At 43.8% G+C, this 21,249-nt stretch overlaps 1 protein-coding gene across 2 annotated transcripts in view; it reads left to right on the top strand.

Moving 5' to 3' along the window:
• The window catches only part of LOC141144134 (scinderin-like), a 355,101-nt gene that overhangs the window by 118,769 nt on the left and 215,083 nt on the right, over positions 1-21,249 (top strand). For both annotated transcript variants that reach the window (XM_073629533.1, XM_073629532.1), the window contains exons 11-14: positions 8,467-8,637; positions 10,124-10,301; positions 17,226-17,347; positions 19,281-19,358. In XM_073629533.1, coding sequence (XP_073485634.1) covers positions 8,467-8,637; positions 10,124-10,301; positions 17,226-17,347; positions 19,281-19,358 — 549 coding nt within the window. The remainder of the gene's footprint in view (positions 1-8,466; positions 8,638-10,123; positions 10,302-17,225; positions 17,348-19,280; positions 19,359-21,249) is intronic.

Here is a 21,249-nt window from a genome sequence, read left to right as displayed (position 1 = left end):
CAGTGCCCACAGTGCTACCCATCAGTGCCCACAGTGCTACCCATCAGTGCCCACAGTGCCACCCATCAGTGCCACCCATCAGTGCCCACAGTGCCACCCATCAGTGCCACCCATCAACACCCACATCAGTGCAACCTATCAGTGCCCATCAGTGTCACCTACCAGTGCCCATAAGTGCCCATCAGTGCCACCCATCAGTGCCCCCCCATCAGTGGTACCTATCCGTGCCACCCATCCGTGCCACCCATTCGTGCCACCCATCCGTGCCACCCATCCGTGCCACCCATCCGTGCCACCCATCTGTGCCACCCATCTGTGCCACCCATCCGTGCCACCCATCCGTGGCCATCAGTGCCGCCTTATCTGTCCCCATCAGTGCCGCCTTATCTGTCCCCATCAGTGCCGCCTTAACTGTGCCTATCGGTGCCACCTTAACTGTGCCCATCAGTGCCGCCTTATCTGTGCCTATCCGTGCCCATCAGTGCAGCCTATCAGTGCCCACCATTGCCACCTCATCAGCGCATATCAATGAAGGAGAAAAATTACCTGTTTGCAAAATTTTATAACAAACTATTAAACATGATTTTTTTTTTTTTTCAAAAATTTCCATCTTTTTTTGTTTGTTTAGCAAAAAATAAAAATCCCAGATGTGATCAAATACCACCAAAAGAAAGCTCTATTTGTGGGAAAAAAATGATAAAAATTTCATTTGGGTACAGTGTTGTATGACCGCGCAATTGTCATTCAAAGTGTGACAGCGCTGAAAGCTCAAAATTGGTCTGGGCAGGAGGGGGGTTGAAGTGCCCAGTAAGCAAGTTGTTAAGGAGCATTCAGAAATCCTTTTAATAGGGAAGGTATTGATCACATATTTTATTAATAATTGCTGTGTTCACATTTTTTTTGTCAAGTTCACTTTTTTTTTTTGTCAAGTTACTTTGCTGTATTTGTTGCAGTAAATTAAGATATTTGTTAAATAGCCACTAGAGGGAGCTGTGTCTCTGATTCAGTTGTATTCAACTGTTCTGCTTAAAGCGTTCACCATTGTAGAAAAAAATGAAAAGGTGAATACATATTTCTCCCCTGGTGTTCTATAACCACAAACATTGTTTAGAAGAACTCTACACTACTCAGACTGCGAGACGCCCCCCCCCCCGTGGTATTTGTGAGATTCTGGTATATATTGATCAGGCCCCTCTGTGGCCAGGCCCCGGGAAATAGATTAGGCTCCTTTCACACTGCCGTGACCTGAAAGTCGAGCGACTTGCGGTGCAACTTTGCCAGGCGACTTCCTGGAGACTTGAGTACTACTTCGATAGAAGTGCAGAATAGAAGACAATAGAAGTCGCCTTGAAGTAGCACAGGAACTCTTTATGAAGTCTGAGGGACTTCAGTAGTGCTAATTAAGAACGCTCTCATTGACTAACATAGGATTTCACGTCATGCGACTTGGGGCTGTACAAGTCACATGATAGAGTTTAAAGGAGCGAGGTTGGGACTTTAAATGAGACGTGAGTCTCCATCCCTGTGCATACTGAAAACAGGAGGAGTGGGACTTTGAGTGAGGTGTGCAAAAAAGGCCAAGGGATCCGTCACCGTGTAACAAACCATTTATTGATAGACAATAGCCTAGTGGGACAGTGTTATTCCAAGATGTGCAAAAAACAGTCAAGTATTGTACATATACATCCTTATATCTACATGGTAAATATAAATAACAAAACCCAAATGATGCAGGGCAAAAAATAATTGAAAGGTTATAACATCCATAAAATGCAGAAGTTCACAACATAGGTATGTGGAAAACTGTGGGTATGTAACCCTAGTAAAAAGTGATATGGTGCATGTGGTAAGCCCGACGCATTTCGTGTATCAGACCCTCTTCGGGGGCAATTAGGCACCAACATCTAAAAGCAAAAAGAAAAAATGTAGTAAGGAAAAAAGAGTCTGAATGGGTGAAAGTTGATTGTGCATAAGGAAGAGAAGGTATGCATATAGGAGAAGCAGAGGGCCACCATTCCCAGATGTATACTCACTTGGCAGAGGAGTGCAAACTCCATGGGTTCCACAGTCACAGGCCACCGACTGAATCAGGTCCGGGAGCTGAGGGAGGAGCACTCAGACAGGGGGAGAGAGAGAGCGCCGGGTGCACACAGAGAGTCCCCATAGAGTAGTATGTCCATACTGGTATGTGAGGAGGGGAGTGAGTCTGTAGTAATGATAAAAAGTAATGTGTATAAGGTATGCTCGTAGGCTAATAAGAGCCCCCAATCACATGATAGATGGATAGATGAGGGGCAGGTGGGCCTGGAGGCAGCCCAATCCCCCTTAGGTGTATCTCTCCTTCCAGTGTGCGGGTTTATCAGCCCTCTGACCCTCCCCCGATCAGTATTCAGTGCTGAAGATACAGAATAGTTATAAAATTACAGGTTATCTTTCCTCCTGTCTCCTCGCAGTAACAGAAAATTGTTCTGAAAAGCGCCAAGGTCAGAAAACAGCTGGAGAGGTTACATTGTATTTTTCCATGGTTGCAGGGAGGAGAAGCAGTGGAATGTATCAGTCCCATCGCTCCATTATTTGTATATACTTTTTCAGCAATCCATTTAGATTTCCAGGGAAAAAAAATGTGTATAAATCTATTGAGGAGGAAGCTGCCAGGGATGGAGGAAGAAGCTGTCGGAGATGAAGTAGGAAACTGTCGAAGATAGAGAAGTTAGCTGTCGGATGGAGGAGGAAGCTGTCAGGGATGGAAGAGGAAGCTGTGGGGGGTTGGAGGAAGATCGGGGATGGAGGAAGAAGCTGTCGGGATGAAGGAGGAAGCTGTCGGGGTTGGAGGAGGAAGCTGTCGGGGATGGAGGAATAAGCTGTCGGGGATGGAGAAGGAAGCTGTCGGAGATGGAGGAGGAAGCTGTCGGGGATGAAGGAAGAAGCTGTTTGGGGATGGAGGAGGAAGCTGTGGGAGATGGAGGAGGAAGCAGGAAGCTGTCGGAGATGGAGGAGGAAGCTGTCAGAGATGGAGGAGGAAGCTGTCAGGGATGGAGGAGGAAGCTGTCGGAGATGGAGGAGGAAGCTGTCGGAGATGGAGGAAGCTGTCGGGGATGAAGGAAGAAGCTGTCGGGGATGGAGGAGGAAGCTGTCGGGGATGGAGGAGGAAGCTGTCGGAGATGGAGGAGGAAGCTGTCGGGGATGGAGAAGGGAGATGGAGGAGGAAGCTGTCAGGGATGAAGGAAGAAGCGGTTGGGGATGGAGGAGGAAGCTATGGGAGATGGAGGAGGAAGCAGAAAGCTGTCGGAGACGGAGGAGGAAGCTGTCGGAGATGGAGGAGGAGGCTGTCGGGGATGGAGGAGGAAGCTGTCGGAGATGGAGGAAGCTGTCGGGGATGGAGGAGGAAGCTGTCGGGGATGGAGGAGGAAGCTGTCGGAGATGGAGGAGGAAGCTGTCGGTGATGGAGGAGGAAGCTGTCGGAGATGGAGGAGGAAGCTGTTGGAGATGTAGGAAGAAGCTGTCGGGGATGGAGGAGGAAGCTGTCGGGGATGGAGGAGGAAGCTGTCGGAGATGGAGGAGGAAGCTGTTGGAGATGAAGGAAGAAGCTGTCGGGGATGGAGGAGGAAGCTGTCAGGGATGGAGGAGGAAGCTGTCGGAGATGGAGGAGGAAGCTGTCGGGGATGGAGGAGGAAGCTGTTGGAGATGGAGGAGGAAGCTGTCGGGGATGGAGGAGGAAGCTGTCGGGGATGGAGGAGGAAGCTGTTGGAGATGGAGGAGGAAGCTGTCAGGGATGGAGGAGGAAGCTGTCGGAGATGGAGGAGGAAGCTGTCAGGGATGGAGGAGAAAGCTGTCTGGGATGGAGGAGGAAGCTGTCGGAGATGAAGGAGGAAGCTGTCGGGGATGGAGGGATGAAGGAAGAAGCTGTCGGAGACGGAGGAGGAAGCTGTCGGAGATGGAGGAGGAAGCTGTCGGGGATGGAGGAGGAAGCTGTTGGACATGGAGGAGGAAGCTGTTGGAGATGGAGGAGGAAGCTGTCGGAGATGGAGGAGGAAGCTGTCGGAGATGGAGGAGGAAGCTGTCGGGGATGGAGGAGGAAGCTGTTGGGGATGGAGGAGGAAGTTGTCGGAGATGGAGGAGGAAGCTGTCGGGGATGGAGGAGGAAACTGTCGGAGATGGAGGAGGAAGCTGTCGGGAATGGAGGAGGAAGCTGTCGGGGATGGAGGAGGAAGCTGTCGGGGATGGAGGAGGAAGCTGTCGGAGATGGAGGAGGAAGCTGTCAGGGATGGAGGAGGAAGCTGTCGGAGATGGAGGAGGAAGCTGTCGGGGATGGAGGAAGAAGCTGTCGGAGATGGAGGAGGAAGCTGTTGGACATGGAGGAGGAAGCTGTCGGAGATGGAGGAGGAAGCTGTCGGGGATGGAGGGATGAAGGAAGAAGCTGTCGGGGATGGAGGAGGAAGCTGTCGGGGATGGAGGAGGAAGCTGTCGGGGATGGAGGGATGAAGGAAGAAGCTGTCGGAGATGGAGGAGGAAGCTGTCGGAGATGGAGGAGGAAGCTGTTGGAGATGGAGGAGGAAGCTGTTGGACATGGAGGAGGAAGCTGTCGGGGATGGAGGAGGAAGCTGTCGGAGATGGAGGAGGAAGCTGTCGGGATTTAATCTGTGAAGTGCAGTCACAGGTGTATCTCTTGAAAAACAAAAACAGAACATTCCATAGCTCAACTCACCAACCAGTGAGCCAACTGACCAAATTAACCTGTCCAACAGTCTGCGTTAAAAATGGGGGTTTAGTTAGCACGCATTTGCAAACGCATGCATAAGCTGCAAGGCCTCTTCACGGCACCCTGTGTATTGCTTGCAGTCCTAACGCTACTGAATGTATAAGCGTCTCCACAATGGAAGCACATGCATGAAATGGATAGATGAGGGGCAGGTGGGCCTGGAGGCAGCCCAATCCCCCTTAGGTGTATCTCTCCTTCCAGTGTGTGGGTTTATCAGCCCTCTGACCCTCCCCCGATCAGTATTCAGTGCTGAAGATACAGAATAGTTATAAAATTACAGGTTATCTTTCCTCCTGTCTCCTCGCAGTAACAGAAAATTGTTCTGAAAAGCACCAAGGTCAGAAAACAGCTGGAGAGGTTACATTGTATTTTTCCATGGTTGCAGGGAGGAGAAGCAGCGGAATGTATCGGTCCCATCGCTCCATTATTTTTATATACTTTTTCAGCAATCCATTGAGATTTCCAGGGAAAAAAAATGTATATAAATCTATTGACTACAACCTTTCTTTTTCTGAAATAAATAAAAAGAATTAAAAAAAAAAATCTATTAACTACATTGACAAGTCTATTTTTAAATTTCTCTAACTATAATTTCCACCTTTATTTTAATATCACACATCCTTTCCACACCAGATGAAATTTCATATTAGGCTGCAACCCGAGTTCAGTAGGCGCCGACGGGGCCATGATTACACTAACAGTGAACCGAAGACTCAGAAAATGTTGTCTCGTTCTCCAGTGTAAACCTGGATGTATAATTTCAAGTAACACATGGATTTGTGATATGATGTGGAGTGTCCACAAATTTTTTATTTATTTTTTTTCTAAATAAAGGGGAGTATTTATAGAAAATTCACAGAGCTATTCAACCTTTGAAACGGCATCTACAGTGGCGAAAATAATAATTTGATCCCCTGCAGATTTTGTATGTTTGCCCACTTACAAAGAAATGAAGGGTCTATCATTTTTATCATAGGTGTATTTTAAATGATAGAGACAGAATATCAACCAAAAATTCAGAAAAAATACATGATACAAATGTTATAAATGGAGTTGCAGTTCAGTGAGTAAAATAAGTATTTGATCCACTACCAACCAACAATAATTCTGGCTCCCACAGACTGGCTACAGTAGGTGTTCATGTGGTACACAGATTAGTTCTGTCAATTTAAGAAGAAGCTCCTAATGACAACTCATTATGTGTATAAAAGACATCTGTCCACAGAATCTCTTTCTTCCATTCAAACCTCACCAATCACCATCATGGGCAAAACCAAAGAGCTGTCAAAGGACATCAGGGACATGATTGCACAAGGCTGGAATGGGCTACAAGACCATCAGCAAAAAGTTTGGTGAGAAGAAGACAACTGTTGGAGCAATTATTTGCAAATGGAAGAAATACAAAATAACCATCAATCGCCCTCGGTCTGGAGCTCCATGCAAGATTTCTCCTCATGGGGTGAGGATGATCATGAGAAGTGAGGGGTCAGCCCTGAACTACACGGGAGAGGCTTGTGAATGATCTCAAGGCAGTTGAGACCATAGTCACCAAACAAACCATTGGTAACACAACACACCACCAGGGATTGAAATCCTGCAGCGCCCGCAAGGTCCCCCCCTTTAAGAAGGCTCAGGTACAGGTCCGTTTGCCAATGAACATCTAAATGATTCAGAGAAAGATTGGAAGAAAGTTCTGTGGTCAGATGAGACCAAAACTGAGCTCTTTGGCATTAACTCGACTCGCCGTGTTTGGAGGAAGAAAAATGCTGACTATGACCCTATGAACACCATCCCTACAATCAAGCATGGAGGTGGAAACATTATGCTTTGGGGCTGTTTCTCTGCTAAAGGTACAGGCCAACTTTGCCACATTGAGGGGCCAATGGATGGGACCATGTATTGTAAAATCTTGGATGAGAACCTTCTTCCCTCAGCCAGAACACGGCTGAAGATGGGTCGTGGATGGGTCTTCCAGCATGACAATGGCCCAAAACATACCGCCAATGCAACAAAGGAGTGGCTCAAGAAGAAGCACATTAAGGTCATGGAGTGGCTTAGTCAGTCTCCAGACTTTAATCCTATAGAAAATTTATGGAACGAGATGAAACTTAGAGTCGCCAAGCGACAGCCAAGAAACCTTAAGGATTTAGAGAAGATCTGTAAAGAAGAGTGGACCAAAATCCCTCCTGAGATGTGTGCAAACCTGGTCACCAACTACAAGAAACGTCCTAACTCTGTGCTTGCCAACAAGGGTTTCTCCACCAAGTACCAAGTCATGTTTTGCTTGGGGATCAAATACTTATTTTACTCACTGAACTGCAACTCAATTTATAACATTTGTATCATTTGTTTTTTCTGGATTTTTGGTTGATATTCTGTCTCTATATCATTTAAAATACACCTATGATAAAAAATGATAGACCCTTCATTTCTTTGTGAATGGGCAAACATACAAAATCTGCAGGGGGTCAAATCATTATTTTCCCCACTGTACATTTGTTCTGTGCTAATGGTGGCGAAATCTAATGTTACCAGGCTATTTTCTCTCCAGGCCAAATGTTTTTCATTTATACAGAATAGAGTGAATCAGAAAATACTGCATTATGGCCACTAGATGGAGTTGATGGTCATAGGAAATAACTACTTACTTAACGTACAACTAAACGCTCTGAACTATTTTTAATCCTTATGCTGCTAGCCTTATTAAATAGATAGGAAGGTATATTATATTTGCACGTTTTTACCTTTTTTTTTATTTTACATTTCTTCAGTTGCTTCCTGGATTCTGGCCTAGGCCAAAATGATGTCACATATCCCAGCCAGGAGTCTTCGGGAGAGGAGGAGGGTTCTATCTAAGCTTAGCACACCCTCCTGCATGCATGCCTAGGCTAAGGGCAGATGGATTCCAGAAAGTAAATGCTACATGAATCATCTGCCCTTACTCAAGATGGCTGATGCTAGAAATGCGTGGGGGGTGCTTTTTCAAAATGATTTCTCAACAAAATAATGCACAGAGACGTGGATGGAATGGAGAGTTTGCTTTGAATAATAAAAATGTATTAAATAGAGTTTCAGTTTGTGGCACTCAGATACAGTTTAGTTCTGCTCTAACCGCTTTATTCCAGTAGTACGCAAATATGCTGCCTTTCGCCGGGAGGAAGCATATTTGCATACCAAAATGTAAACAAACCAGTGCCGAGAGCGCGCTCCCTGCACGCTCCTGGCATAGCTAACGGCGCCTTAACGGAAATGTGAGCGCTGTGACAACCAATCGCAAAGGTCACATGATCATAAACCCCACTTCCTGGCATTAGAAAACTCTTAAAGGCCAAGAGGCGCCAACATTAAGGGGTTAATATAATCGTCAGCTCCATCTAGTGGCCATAATGTGGTATTCTCCTGATTCACTGTATTCTATATGAATGAAGAAGATCTGACCTGGAGAGAAAATAGCATGATAACATTCAATATTGCCCCCCGTTCACTCAGTACATGTACTTTAACAAGACTAAAAGTGCTGCAATTTTTTTATAAATACGCCCCTTTGAAATTTGGAGGCCATTGTCATAGCTTTGTTTGGAATTCTCAGATTGTTAATGTATTGATGCATATTAAGGAATGTATATCTATATAATAATATCACAGGCTTATAGTGTCCTGTTTTTAGACTTGGAGAAGGATGACGTTATCCATGTTTCCTCTTACAGGTCAGAGTGACTCAGGGGAAGGAGCCGGCACATTTGCTCAGCTTGTTTAAAGACAAACCTCTAATTATATACAAAGAAGGCACCTCCCGTAAGGGCGGACAGGCACCTCCGAACGCCGTGCGACTCTTCCAGATCCGCAGGAATTTGTCCTATATCACTCGGATTGTGGAGGTAACCGGGCACTACACACAATATAAAGTCAGTGTTGGACAGTATGACCAGCCAAAGGTAGCATTTCAGTTATGGATGGGGTTTGGTAGGTTCTCTCTCTCCTGTTCAACTCTTATATCTCTTGGGGACTTCAGCTGTGAGATCTTTCCGCTGATGACCCCTTCTCTACCTTCTGGTGAGTAGGACCCCATTGGGACAGCATGCAGGAGTCAGCGGATGTGGGGATTCAAAGAGATATCACCAAAGATATACAAAGCTGTTCTATGACTTTACCGTTTTGGGGGGATTCATCTGTTATGACAATTTCATATAATGAAACAAGAGTGATTGCCAAATATAACCATAGTAATGATATTAAAATCTATTATCTTCTACCTGCCATGTATTCTCTGTCATCTTTCTTTATTTCTATTCCATTATCTGTCCCTGCCTGCTATCTGACTATTTACCAATCTATTTCTCTATCTATCTATCTATCTATCTATCTATCTATCTATCTATCTATCTATCTATCTATCTATCTATCTATCTATCTATCTATCTATCTATCTATCTATCTATCTATCTATCTATATATCATCTTTTTATCTTATTCAGTCTTTTTTGTATCTGCCATCTGTTTCTATCAGTTATCTACCTCTCCCTTTCTATGCTGTTATTCTATCTGTCTGTCTATCTGTCTGTCTGTTGGTCTATCTATTGGTCTATCTATCTATCTATCTATCTATCTATCTATCTATCTATCTATCTATCTATCTATCTATCTATCTATCTATCTATCTATCCACTGTATATCTAATCAACCAATCAATCTATCTATGTATCCATATCTAATCTATATCTATTTATATCTAATCAATCAATCAAGTAAGCAAGAAATCAATCTGTCGGTCTATCTAACGGTCTGTTTATATATTTATCTACTGTATATCTAATCAATCAATCAATCAGGCAATCTATGTATCCATATCTAATCTGTATCTAATTAAGCAAGCAAGAAATCAATCTATCTATCTATCTATCTATCTATCTATCTATCTATCTATCTATCTATCTATCTATCTATCTATCTATCTATCTATCTATCTATCTGTATAGCTAATCAATCAATCAGGCAATCTATGTATCCATATCCATATTTAATCTATATCTATCTATATCTAATCGATCAAGCAAGAAATCTGTCTGTCTATTTATCTACTGTATATCTAATCAATCAATCAATCAATCAGGCCATATATGTATCCATTCCTAATTTATATCTATTTATATCTAATGAATCAATCAAGCAAGCAAGAAATCTATCTATCTATCTATCTATCTATCTATCTATCTATCTATCTATCTATCTATCTATCTATCTATCTATCTATCTATCTATCTATCTATCTATCTATCCTCTGCTCACATATCCTCTTGGAAGGTTCTCTGTACTCCGGTTTCCAGACACGCCTCTGAATATGTTCCTGTCACATTCTGTTTGTAGGTGGATGCAGATTCATCTTTGCTGAATTCCAATGATGCGTTTCTTTTAAAACTGAAGAACAATTCCGGGTATAAGTGGGTGGGAAAGGGAGCCAGTGAAGAAGAAGAGAAAGGGGCAGACTACATAGCCGGAGTCTTGAAATGCAAAGCTTCAAAAATTTTGGAAAGACAAGAACCAGGTTTGTATGTCTCTGTATATCTTTATAACAGATTCTTCCTATCTAAAGGAAACCTATCCACTTTTCATATTACTACTTAGGGATGAGCAAAGCAGTCTGCCTGAACCTGGATTCTCAATGAATGAAGACAGCCTGCAAATGTAAATTACAGTCTATCATTATTATTATTATACACGATTTATATAGCGCCAACAGTTTACGCAGCACCTCCCAACTTTTTGAGATGGGAATGAGGGACACCTATCAGCATAAGTATGCAGGCATAGGACACCCCCTTAAAGGAGAATTGTACAAAAAAACAAGATTGGTTTAACACACAAGTGCTTTTTTACCACTACTATTCCTTTATGTTGGCTTTTGGAATTGACAAATGCAGCAATTTAGAAATCAGCGCTGGAAAACACTTTTTTTGATAGCTAAAAAGTGCCTTTTATATACATCTATATAGATCAGATCCAAATGAGGAGGAATGAGGGACAGAGGGACATTGCTCCAAATCAGGGACAGTCCTTCAAAATCAGGGACAGTTGGGAGCTATGCATTCACCAAAAATGCCAGTTCATTTTGCCCGGCAAACCAGGCTGCTTTGTGGACTATAGATGGGCCTTAGGGAACCCTTACTGTGCCACTCTCCTTCTATAACCTACCAACCTTTGCTCTGTAAGAGCACCACATTTTTGGGGAATTACATTGCTCTGTGGACCACCTATGGAACCCTTACTGCTCCACTCTTCTTCCATAACGAACTGACCTCTTCTCCGTAAGATCATTTAATCTATTGGGAATTACATTGTGAAGTTGCAGTTGACCATCGTATAGAGAACCCAACCCTCTGTGTTGGAATATGCCCAATAAAGGGAAACTGATCAATTTTATTAGTGTGTAGCTCTTTTCTTCACTTAACATTCTCTCTTTACATGTACTACATATACTTTTTGCATTTTGCATCTGTGTAAATTAGAAGACTGAGCCACCATAAGGTAGGAAAATTAAACTTTATAAATTCTCTGGCAGTGGTTTCACTCAGTTGGGCCTTGTACAGTATTAGTAAGTATAACCCCCAATTGGCATACCTTTATTCATCTACTCAGATCCTTGACAAAGGTAGTGCAGTCCTTGGTAGTCTTTAAAAGGCTATATTGTAGAAACTTAGAGGGGTTGGTGAAAAACCCGAATAGGTAGTAGAAGTTCTGACAGTTCCTGGATGGATGCTTAGACTTTCTATGCACACGGCAGGCTGAAGTAGCTTCCATTACAACAGAAGTCCCAGTGGATCAGACCAGTGCATATTCTTGTGTTATCTCCAGCTCTTATCCTTAGTAGGGATGGGCCGAACTGACCCCTGTCCGGTTCGCACCAGAACTTTCGAACACCGCAAAAGTTCGGACCCAAATAACGAACCCAATTAAAGTCAATGTCAGTGCCCATTTTGAAGGCTTATATGCAAGTAATTGGGCATACAATAGTTACAGGGGTCCAGGTCCAGGTCCTGCCCTGGGGGACATGTATCAATAAAAAAAAAAGTTTGTGAAAAATGTTATTTTTAAATGAGCAGTGATTTTTTGATTTTTAAAGTGAAAGCCTAAAAATTAAAAATCCCTTCCAATATAGTGCCTGGGGGTCCCCTTAGTCTACCTGTAAAGTGGCAGATCTGTACCATGTCTAGAATCTGCTGCAGCAATAATTGCATTTATAAAGCCAAAAAAAAAAGACATTTTCCCTGCAAGCTGCCTTTATTTTGGTCAGCAGCAGCTGGGGAGCCAGTGTGTGTGTGATGAGACCACAATGTAGTGCAGTGGGAACAAGATTCAAGATTTTTTTGGATACATTCTGGTGTCACTTTGATTTTGTATAGAAGTAACGGGTGCATAAAAATTGGTCTTTGGGTGTCGGTGCTGTGCTGTCCCTACTCTAGCTGCACACTATGCAAAGCTGAATGATGGTCCTCCTCACTACACTCACACTATCCCTAGACTGACACTAAACTAATATTCTACACTGACAATTGAAGAAAAATAGCACAGTATCGCACACCAACTAACTAATAGCACTGAACAGAGCCCTGTTCTATCTCTCTTCATGCCGTGATCACACTGAAAATGGCTGCCCATGAAAGAATACTTTTATACTGTGGGCTATGAGCCATGATTGGATAAAGCCATGATGACAGTGTCCAATCATGACTCTGACAGTGCTCTGTGCCCTAATTGGCTGAAGCTTTCACTGCTTCAGCCAATCAGGGCTTGCAATACACTGTTCAGCGCCGCAATGCATTGTGGTCAGTTCGGGGGGCTGAACAAACGGTTGAACGACTGTTCGTCGAACGTCCGAACAGTGAAAGTTCGGCCCGAACTTATGCTCAGGTCGAACCATTTGCCCATCCCTAATCCTTAGCAGGGATGGTGCGGATTAGGTCCTCAATCAGGTTTAGTAGCTCTCACTTTCAACTCCAAAAGGCTGAACCCTCGGGGCCTGGATCTCACTCAGGGTCTCCAAGTCATGTCACAGCCTGCAGGCAAAGATACTTCAACAAACTTGAACCAGATATTTATACCATGACTCCCTTTCCCACCATTCTATAACCCCTATTCCCAAAACTAACTGCCAGATAGGCAATATCTAAGAGCCCAAAATACTTACCTAAAATACTTACCTAAATCCAATGTGGTGGGTGGAAAACCCAAAAAGGTAGCGACAGTTCTGAGTTTCTGGATGGATGCTTAGACTTCCCATGCACACAGCAGGTTGATACAGCTTCCATTATAACTGAGGTTCCTGTGCCCTCTCTGTACCAAGTTGCTGCCTACAGCAGTCAGACCAGTGGACACTCCTGTGTTATCTCCAGCTCTCTCTTCCTCAGCAGGATAAGTATGGGTTAGGTCCTTAATCAGATTCAGTAGCTTCCACTTTCAACCCCAAAAGGCTGAGCCCTCAGGGCCTGGATCTCACCCAGTATCTCCAAGTCAGGTCACAGCCTGAAGGCAAAGATCCTTCAACAAGCTTGCACTAGATTTTTAAAGCTGTTCTCTGGACATCACTCCCTTTTCAACCATCCTTTACCCACAAACTAACTGCCAGTTAATACGCACCTAATTACATGGTTATGTGAGTCCCAAGACTTCTTTCTTCCTACAGCAAAGTGGGAGGCAGGGGCGTTGCTAGGTCCGCAAAAGATTTGGGGCTATAGCCCATAGCAGCGGTCACCCACCTTTTTGCAGGCCCAGGGGGGAGCATGCCCATGGTAAGCAATGGGCAATGGCTGGTGTTGGCGCTTCAATGTGGATTGTCACTTGCCATGTCGCCTGCCACCAGATGTGGATTGTCACTTGCCACTGTCACATGGCACCAGATGTGGATTGTCACTTACCAACTGATGTGGATTGTCACTTGCCATGCCAGTGGCAGTGAGGGTAGGAGAGTGGTGACGCGGGGCAGGCAGTGAGAGATGATGTCATCTCGCTGCTTCTTGCTGCCCCTCCGACATTGAAAAGGCCCGCACTGTGAGGGCGAAAGAGCGCTGATGTGTGGCGGACGGAGAGAGATGATGTCATCTCTCTGCTCCCCACTGCACCTCGCTCCCACATTGAAGAGGCCCGTTTGTGAGGGCGGAAGAGCGTTGATGTTGAGCGGGCGGAGAGAGATGATGTCATCTCTGCTCGTCCACCTGCTCGCTTCTCTCCTCTCATCCGCCTCTCTCATGTAGCACGCCCACCACAGCAGTGACCAGCTGGTTAGGCAGGGACCCTGCGGCAAGAGACTCGGGGCTATGGGCCCCAGATTCAGGGCTATAGCCCCAATAGCCACCCCCTAGCGACGCCACTGGTGGAAGCGTCTTTCTTTAGGTGTTCACATCATTGTCTGAGTGACATAGACATTTGCCATTGGCTGTCCAAGAGTGAGGGGCCTTCTTAGGCTCCAAAAATGCAGCAACATGATGACAATTGGAATTGTCATCATTATTACATGATGACAATTGGATGACGATTTGGAATTACAATGAGGGGACAGCAGGAACACAGACTGAAACAATAGATCAATGGTCTCTATACCTGGGAGAGGCAACTACTAGGGACACATGTAAAACCAATAGTTCCGCGCTTAGGTAAAAGAAGGAACTGCTGCCCCCCAGCACAGAATCGCACCAATGTGCAATTCCAAAAAGATTAGAGTCAGAAAACAGGGGTGATTGGCGCTGTTCCACTAAAATCAAAAAGACTAGTGTGGTATATCAAGTGAACTGTGACACAACCCACGCATAAATAACAGTGTGTAAGATAAAGACAAATTAAGTGAAAAAAACTGAAGTATGTGCAACACCTGCCCTCATGAAAAAGTGCAGCGTGTATTCGCTCCTTGGTGAACCAAAAATAAATCAAGATCTGGGTGAATCAAAAAAATTGTTGGAATGGAAAGGAATTCCCAAACAAACTATCAAAAAATCCTTAAAATCATATATTAATCGTAATAAACATCAATAGTGCATAAACTAAAAAACGGTAGTGTATAAATAAAATTGAAATCTATAATCACAAATGCACATAAGAAAATTAAAAGTTCATCATAAATCTAGAGTCCACAGAAATGTCCCACAGAATATAAGTAAATTGTAAAAAAGGCCTGTGGTGCAAAATTCTTCATAAGGTGCAAATGGTGAGTCTTTTAAAATTCTAGCAATGATCTTAATGCCGTGAAGTCCTCCTGTCATCCAAAACGCCCCCCAATGTGCCCTCACTCACCGAAGGGGGACACCCCTGCAGGGGTATCTGGTCTGTCAGCTGTATCTCGCAGCTATGGTCCTTGGTAGGGGCTCCTATTCGGATCTCCACTCTCGGTGTCCGGGCTGGCTCCAATCAATCTCCACAAGCACATCCATAAAAAATAAAAATGAATCCCATCGCGTAATTCCGTAAAAAATAAAAAGGCTTTATTGAATGTACTAAAATCAGACTAACACTGTCCTGCTGCCTGGTTCGCAGTCAGGCTGTGTGGGAGAAAACAGTGCGGTGTGGCGTGCGTTCCACCGCTCGTTCCACACCCGGAAGCAAAAGCAATAGGACAAGACGTATGCGTATCACTTGGCCACGCTGGCCAAGTGATACGCATACGTCTTGTCCTATTGTTTTTGCTTCCGGGTGTGGAACGAGCGGTGGAACGCACGCCACACCGCACTGTTTTCTCCCACACAGCCTGACTGCGAACCAGGCAGCAGGACAGTGTTAGTCTGATTTTAGTACATTCAATAAAGCCTTTTTATTTTTTACGGAATTACGCGATGGGATTCATTTTTATTTTTTATGGATGTGCTTGTGGAGATTGATTGGAGCCAGCCCGGACACCGAGAGTGGAGATCCGAATAGGAGCCCCTACCAAGGACCATAGCTGCGAGATACAGCTGACAGACCAGATACCCCTGCAGGGGTGTCCCCCTTCGGTGAGTGAGGGCACATTGGGGGGCGTTTTGGATGACAGGAGGACTTCACGGCATTAAGATCATTGCTAGAATTTTAAAAGACTCACCATTTGCACCTTATGAAGAATTTTGCACCACAGGCCTTTTTTACAATTTACTTATATTCTGTGGGACATTTCTGTGGACTCTAGATTTATGATGAACTTTTAATTTTCTTATGTGCATTTGTGATTATAGATTTCAATTTTATTTATACACTACCGTTTTTTAGTTTATGCACTATTGATGTTTATTACGATTAATATATGATTTTAAGGATTTTTTGATAGTTTGTTTGGGAATTCCTTTCCATTCCAAAAATTTTTTTGATTCACCCAGATCTTGATTTATTTTTGGTTCACCAAGGAGCGAATACACGCTGCACTTTTTCATGAGGGCAGGTGTTGCACATACTTCAGTTTTTTTCACTTAATTTGTCTTTATCTTACACACTGTTATTTATGCGTGGGTTGTGTCACAGTTCACTTGATATACCACACTAGTCTTTTTGATTTTAGTGGAACAGCGCCAATCACCCCTGTTTTCTGACTCTAATCTACTAGGGACACATGACTTAAGTGAGTAAAAGGGGTTGTATGGGTGGAAGGGGGTTTAGTTTGCCCAAAGATGGGCTTTTACAGTGCAATCTGACCAAACCCACCGTGCAAGTCAGAACGTGTTACATTCTGGCTGGCTGATAGTATACAAGGGGAAACTCTACTGCACAGTTAAATAGAAGAGACTTTGCAAAACAAGTATAGATTTAAGCTTCTAGGGAGCACAACCATACAAGGTCAACAGTTAATGATCGTACTTCCTGCTGGCATATATTGATTTTTTTTGGAATTGCCCTTTCCTTCCTGAGCTGGTGACAACACAAAAAGTAAGTCTTTCCAATAGAGGAGACAGCATTAACAATTCTAACCATTTCTCTCTATCCCAAAGTTTCTTCTTGAGTTCAACTTATATAATTATATAATTTGTAATAAAAACATCTTTGTCATTCTGAAGCTTCCCTCCAACCACTTTGCATATTATTTTATACATACTGTGATTCTGTACTTGCCAAATATGCTGCGGAAATCTCCCTCCATGGAGTCTGGCTGCAATTATTTTAACTGTGGGCAGCTGAAGCTGCTGCCTGTTCACTTCCTGGATTTACACGGACACACAGAGGCACACCTCCAGTTCTGCAGCCCTGCAGCTCTCATTGGCCCTCTTATGACTCATCCCCCCTCCCTTCCTGGCAAACTCTCAAGAGAGAGAGAGGTGTGCATGATGTAATAAGCCTAGGCTTTTTACCAGACAAGAAACAGGAAGTGGACTGTAGAAGGTATTTTACTGACAGACAAAAAAATGTTTTACTATCCAAAATTAAAACAGCAAGGGCAGAAGATTTAATAGATCAAAAGATGAAAAAATGACTGAAGATCTGCTTTAAGACACATTGTATCTTTCTACTTTACTTTTGGCAGATGAGTTCTGGAGTGCCTTGGGAGGTAAAAAGCAATACCAGACATCACCTCTATTGGTCTCCCAGCTGGAAGATCACCCAACTCGGTTGTTTGGCTGCTCCAATAAGACTGGGAGATTTGTGGTAAGTTCAGAGCCATGAAGTAAATATTTGCAATAAGCTCACATTAATGAATTCTTTATTTTTTTATTTTTTGGAACAAATGGGAAAGAGTTAAAATTTTCGTCAGGGTTTTATTTTGTCTGTGACTGCATTGAGGAGATGTTGCATTACTTCTTGTCTTTGAGAAACCTGTATAAGATATGGGGGGGGGGGGGGGTAGCCAAGGCACAGAGAGGAATAGAAATATTGTCAGTTGTTTTAACTAGGGTTGATACCAAAATTCAGGTGGTGTTATATTCGGTGGTTTCTGCCAGTAATGGGTCAAAGGATTCTCCAAGAGTTGCTTCAACTTTGTATCTGTTCCTGCTGAATTTTTGGATTTTTGGATTTTCGTTTTTCGGATTTTCCTTTCTAATTTTCGGAACTTTCGAATTTTTCGGATTTCGGAATGTCCAAATTCCGAATTTTCGAATTTACGATTTTTCGAATTTACAAATTTTTCGAATTTTCGAATATTCAAGCAAAAAAAAAAAACGAATGAAACGAAAAAGAACACATTTTTCGGCAGTGCACATGTCTAGTAAATACCCAACAGAGAGAATCACATGCTCCACAGTGTGAAAACCTTAGGATTTTAATAAAATATTGATAAAATTACACTCACGTATCAATAAAGAACAGCGCTGTTTAAAACCAACAAACATCCGAATATACCACACTTCCAGCTTACTTTTGGGGACCGGTGGAACGTGATGACGTCACAGCAAGCTCCGTCCTGCTTTGAAGATTAATTCTTCCCTTTCAGCAGTAACTTCACGCGGACTTTCATTAGCATTTGACATTTGGAATTGTCGTTTTTCTATTTAGTCACAATTTTCATTTAGTGTTTTTTTAGCGCAGCACATTTTTGTGTACATATAAAAAATATAACATACATAAAACTAATTAAGGCTCATAAAAATGTATAAATGCATCTCAATAGCATGCCCTTAATTGGCAAATAATAATTAAAAATTTCAAACATTTTATTTAGTATTGCAACAATGACTAGCATCATGTTAAAAAATACATATAAAACACTACTCAACAAAGCATAAGGGCCTGTTCAAACCAGCGACCGCTGGCCCACTTTGCTTTGTGCACTGGTCCAAATCATTTGGTGGAGGGAGACTATGGTGTGGGGTTGTTTTTCAGGGGTTGGGCTTGGCCCCTTAGTTCGAGTGAAGGGAGCTCTAAACACGTCAGCATACCAAGACATTTTGGACAATTTCATGCTCCCAACTTTGTGGGAACAGTTTGGGGATGGCCCCTTCCTTTTCCAACATCACTGTGCACCAGTGCACAAAGCAAGGTCCATAAGAACATGAATGAGTGAGTTTGGGGTGGAGGAACTTGACTGGCCTGCACAGAGTCTTGACCTCAACCCGATAGAACACCTTTGGGACGAATTAGAGCTGAGACTGCGAGCCAGGCCTTCTCTTCCAACATCAGTGCCTGACCTCACAATTGCGTTTCTGGAAGAATGGTCAAACATTCCCATAGACACACTCCTAAACCTTGTGGACATCCTTCCCAGAAGAGTTGAAGCTGTTATAGCTGCAAAAGGTGGGCCAACTCAATATTGAACCCTGTGGACTAAGACTGGGAGGCCATTAAAGTTCATGTGTGTGTAAAGGCAGGTGTCCCAATACTTTTGGTAATATAATGTATACACCCTACATATTCTATAGGAGATCATTCACACCACATGCTCCGTCTCCTGTGTTTCTCCTTTCTGAGATTTCTTGCTTCATGTGCCAGAGTAGCATGTGATGTATTTTATTGTTTGTAACTAATGTACCAACATGTACCCTAGACTCTATGCTCACAAGCTGTGCTCTTGTTCTAAACTTAAAAATTAAAGACAAAAACTGAAAATGAATTCCATTGTCTAAGTTGCACCGTTCATTTCTAGATTGAGGAAGTACCTGGAGAATTCACGCAGGATGATTTAGCAGAAGATGATGTTATGCTGCTGGACTCATGGGAACAGGTAGGAGAACAAAGTACATTTGTGAACAAAAAACTAATTAGCATTTTTGATTTGCATTTTACATGCAATCATTTGCATACATAAGCCCTTTGATTAAAGTAAGGGAGTTAAATAATATGGAACGGTAAGAATATCCCATCAAGCTGCTAAAAATGCAGAAGAAGAGCACCTGTATATGACCAACCATGGACCAGCCTGTAAGATGCCAACCGCTTGTCCCACCAGTCCAGCATTGGTGGACAGTGTCAGGCTCCCATACAACTACTCGCCAAGTAAAAACACTTACACACTGTGTATTGACTAACATCTAGATCAGCCTTTCTAAACCCTCTGAGGAACCCTTGAAATTATTTTCAGGTCTTGGAGAAAACTTGCTAAAATAAGTTTGTTGGCAGTTAATGGGAAACATGCTTCTTAGGCTGACCATACACGGTTCAAATCTCGGCCGGTTAAGCTTCTCCAGCCCAACCTCGCCCTCCCCCCCTCTAGGAGAAGACAATGTCCCAACAGGAGGGATTTCTGCATCAACACTGTTTCTTTCCTGCAACCCCAGAAAATTTGCTCCGTGTAAGGACAGCCTTACATTGGTGGCCAGTCGTAAGAATGCCTCACTTACAGTGGTGTTCAAAATGCCACTCCTACAGACTGCCAAAAAGATTATTGATGTCATGAAGCCAAGTGGTGTTGGACCCGGAACTATGCAGGAACCATAAATGGGAGGTTAATCAGCCACAGGTCAGGGAACTCCTAGCAAACACTGAAAGCATTTTCAGAAGGAGGTCAGCATTGGCAGCCTCCATATATTTAACCCAGAAGAACAATGCAGAGCACCACACTCAAGAATACATAGTCCAAAGGTGTTTAATTACAAAATAAACATGCAAAGATAGCCAACTTATTTCGGGGACTGGAAGTGTCCCCTTTATCAGGGTTTCCGTTGTTGAATATTGTGAATAATGCGGGTCAGTGTTTTTCAATTCAGTGGGGATCGGCATCCTGGGGGGAGGGGAGGGTGGCTGTTTTTTTTGGGCTCGGCTGGGGTACTGTGTACACGGGACCCTTTTTGCCTTGGATTAGAATAATGAGTTGCCATGGTGTGGGCAGGTTTGCCTCCAGCACCATAACAGCCATTTACCAAGGCCATGATGCATGGCATCATTCATTGCAATGGTGTTGGCGGCTGGCTGCCTGCAACATGGCAATGCGTGACGCTGATCCAGGGCAAGAAGTATGCAGGCCTGCCCCCAGCATTCAGGAGAGGGCAAAAGTCCACCACCTCTAGACCTGTTCCGCCTCCTGCCCTCTGCCAAAAGATAGGGCCCAGATGTGAAGAGGGGCAGTGTGATTTGCGGGCTCTGCGATGGGGGGACTATGTGATTTGGTGGGGGGGTTCTGTGATGGCAGGAACTGTGTGATTGGATGGCTCTATGACAATGGCGTCTCCAGCTTTCAAATTTAGGGGGGCACATGGGGGGACAGGGACAAAAGTAGGGGGGCAACTATAAAATGCATATATATATATATATATATATATATATATATATATCCTGGGGACCTTTACTACAACCCCACAACGGGCCCTTTCACATGTTCTGCAGTGAGCTCCCTTCCTACTGTATTGGGCCCCCCCCCCAGGGTGGCAGAAAACAAGAGATATATGTCACCAGCATATCAAGAAAATATAAGGATCCAAAGCAGTGGGAGAACTATCAGGGTTGCAAAGGTTGTCTTGCCTCCGGGCCCTGGTGTTCTGCCACTGTGGGGTTCCCCAGCCTCCCCTTGCTGTCCTGCCCCTGCTATTGACAGCGCTGGTCTGGCATCTCTTGGAATTTACAGGCTGGTTCTCCTGTCCTAAGGACGGGAGAATTCAGTCAGTTTTTTCAGTAACTGA

This window comes from Aquarana catesbeiana, linkage group LG05 (assembly GCF_042186555.1).
Source record: "Aquarana catesbeiana isolate 2022-GZ linkage group LG05, ASM4218655v1, whole genome shotgun sequence".
NCBI classification, from domain to species: Eukaryota; Metazoa; Chordata; class Amphibia; order Anura; family Ranidae; genus Aquarana; species Aquarana catesbeiana.
The sequence above is the reverse complement of the archived record's forward strand: the minus strand, read 5'-3'. Positions and strand labels throughout refer to the sequence as shown.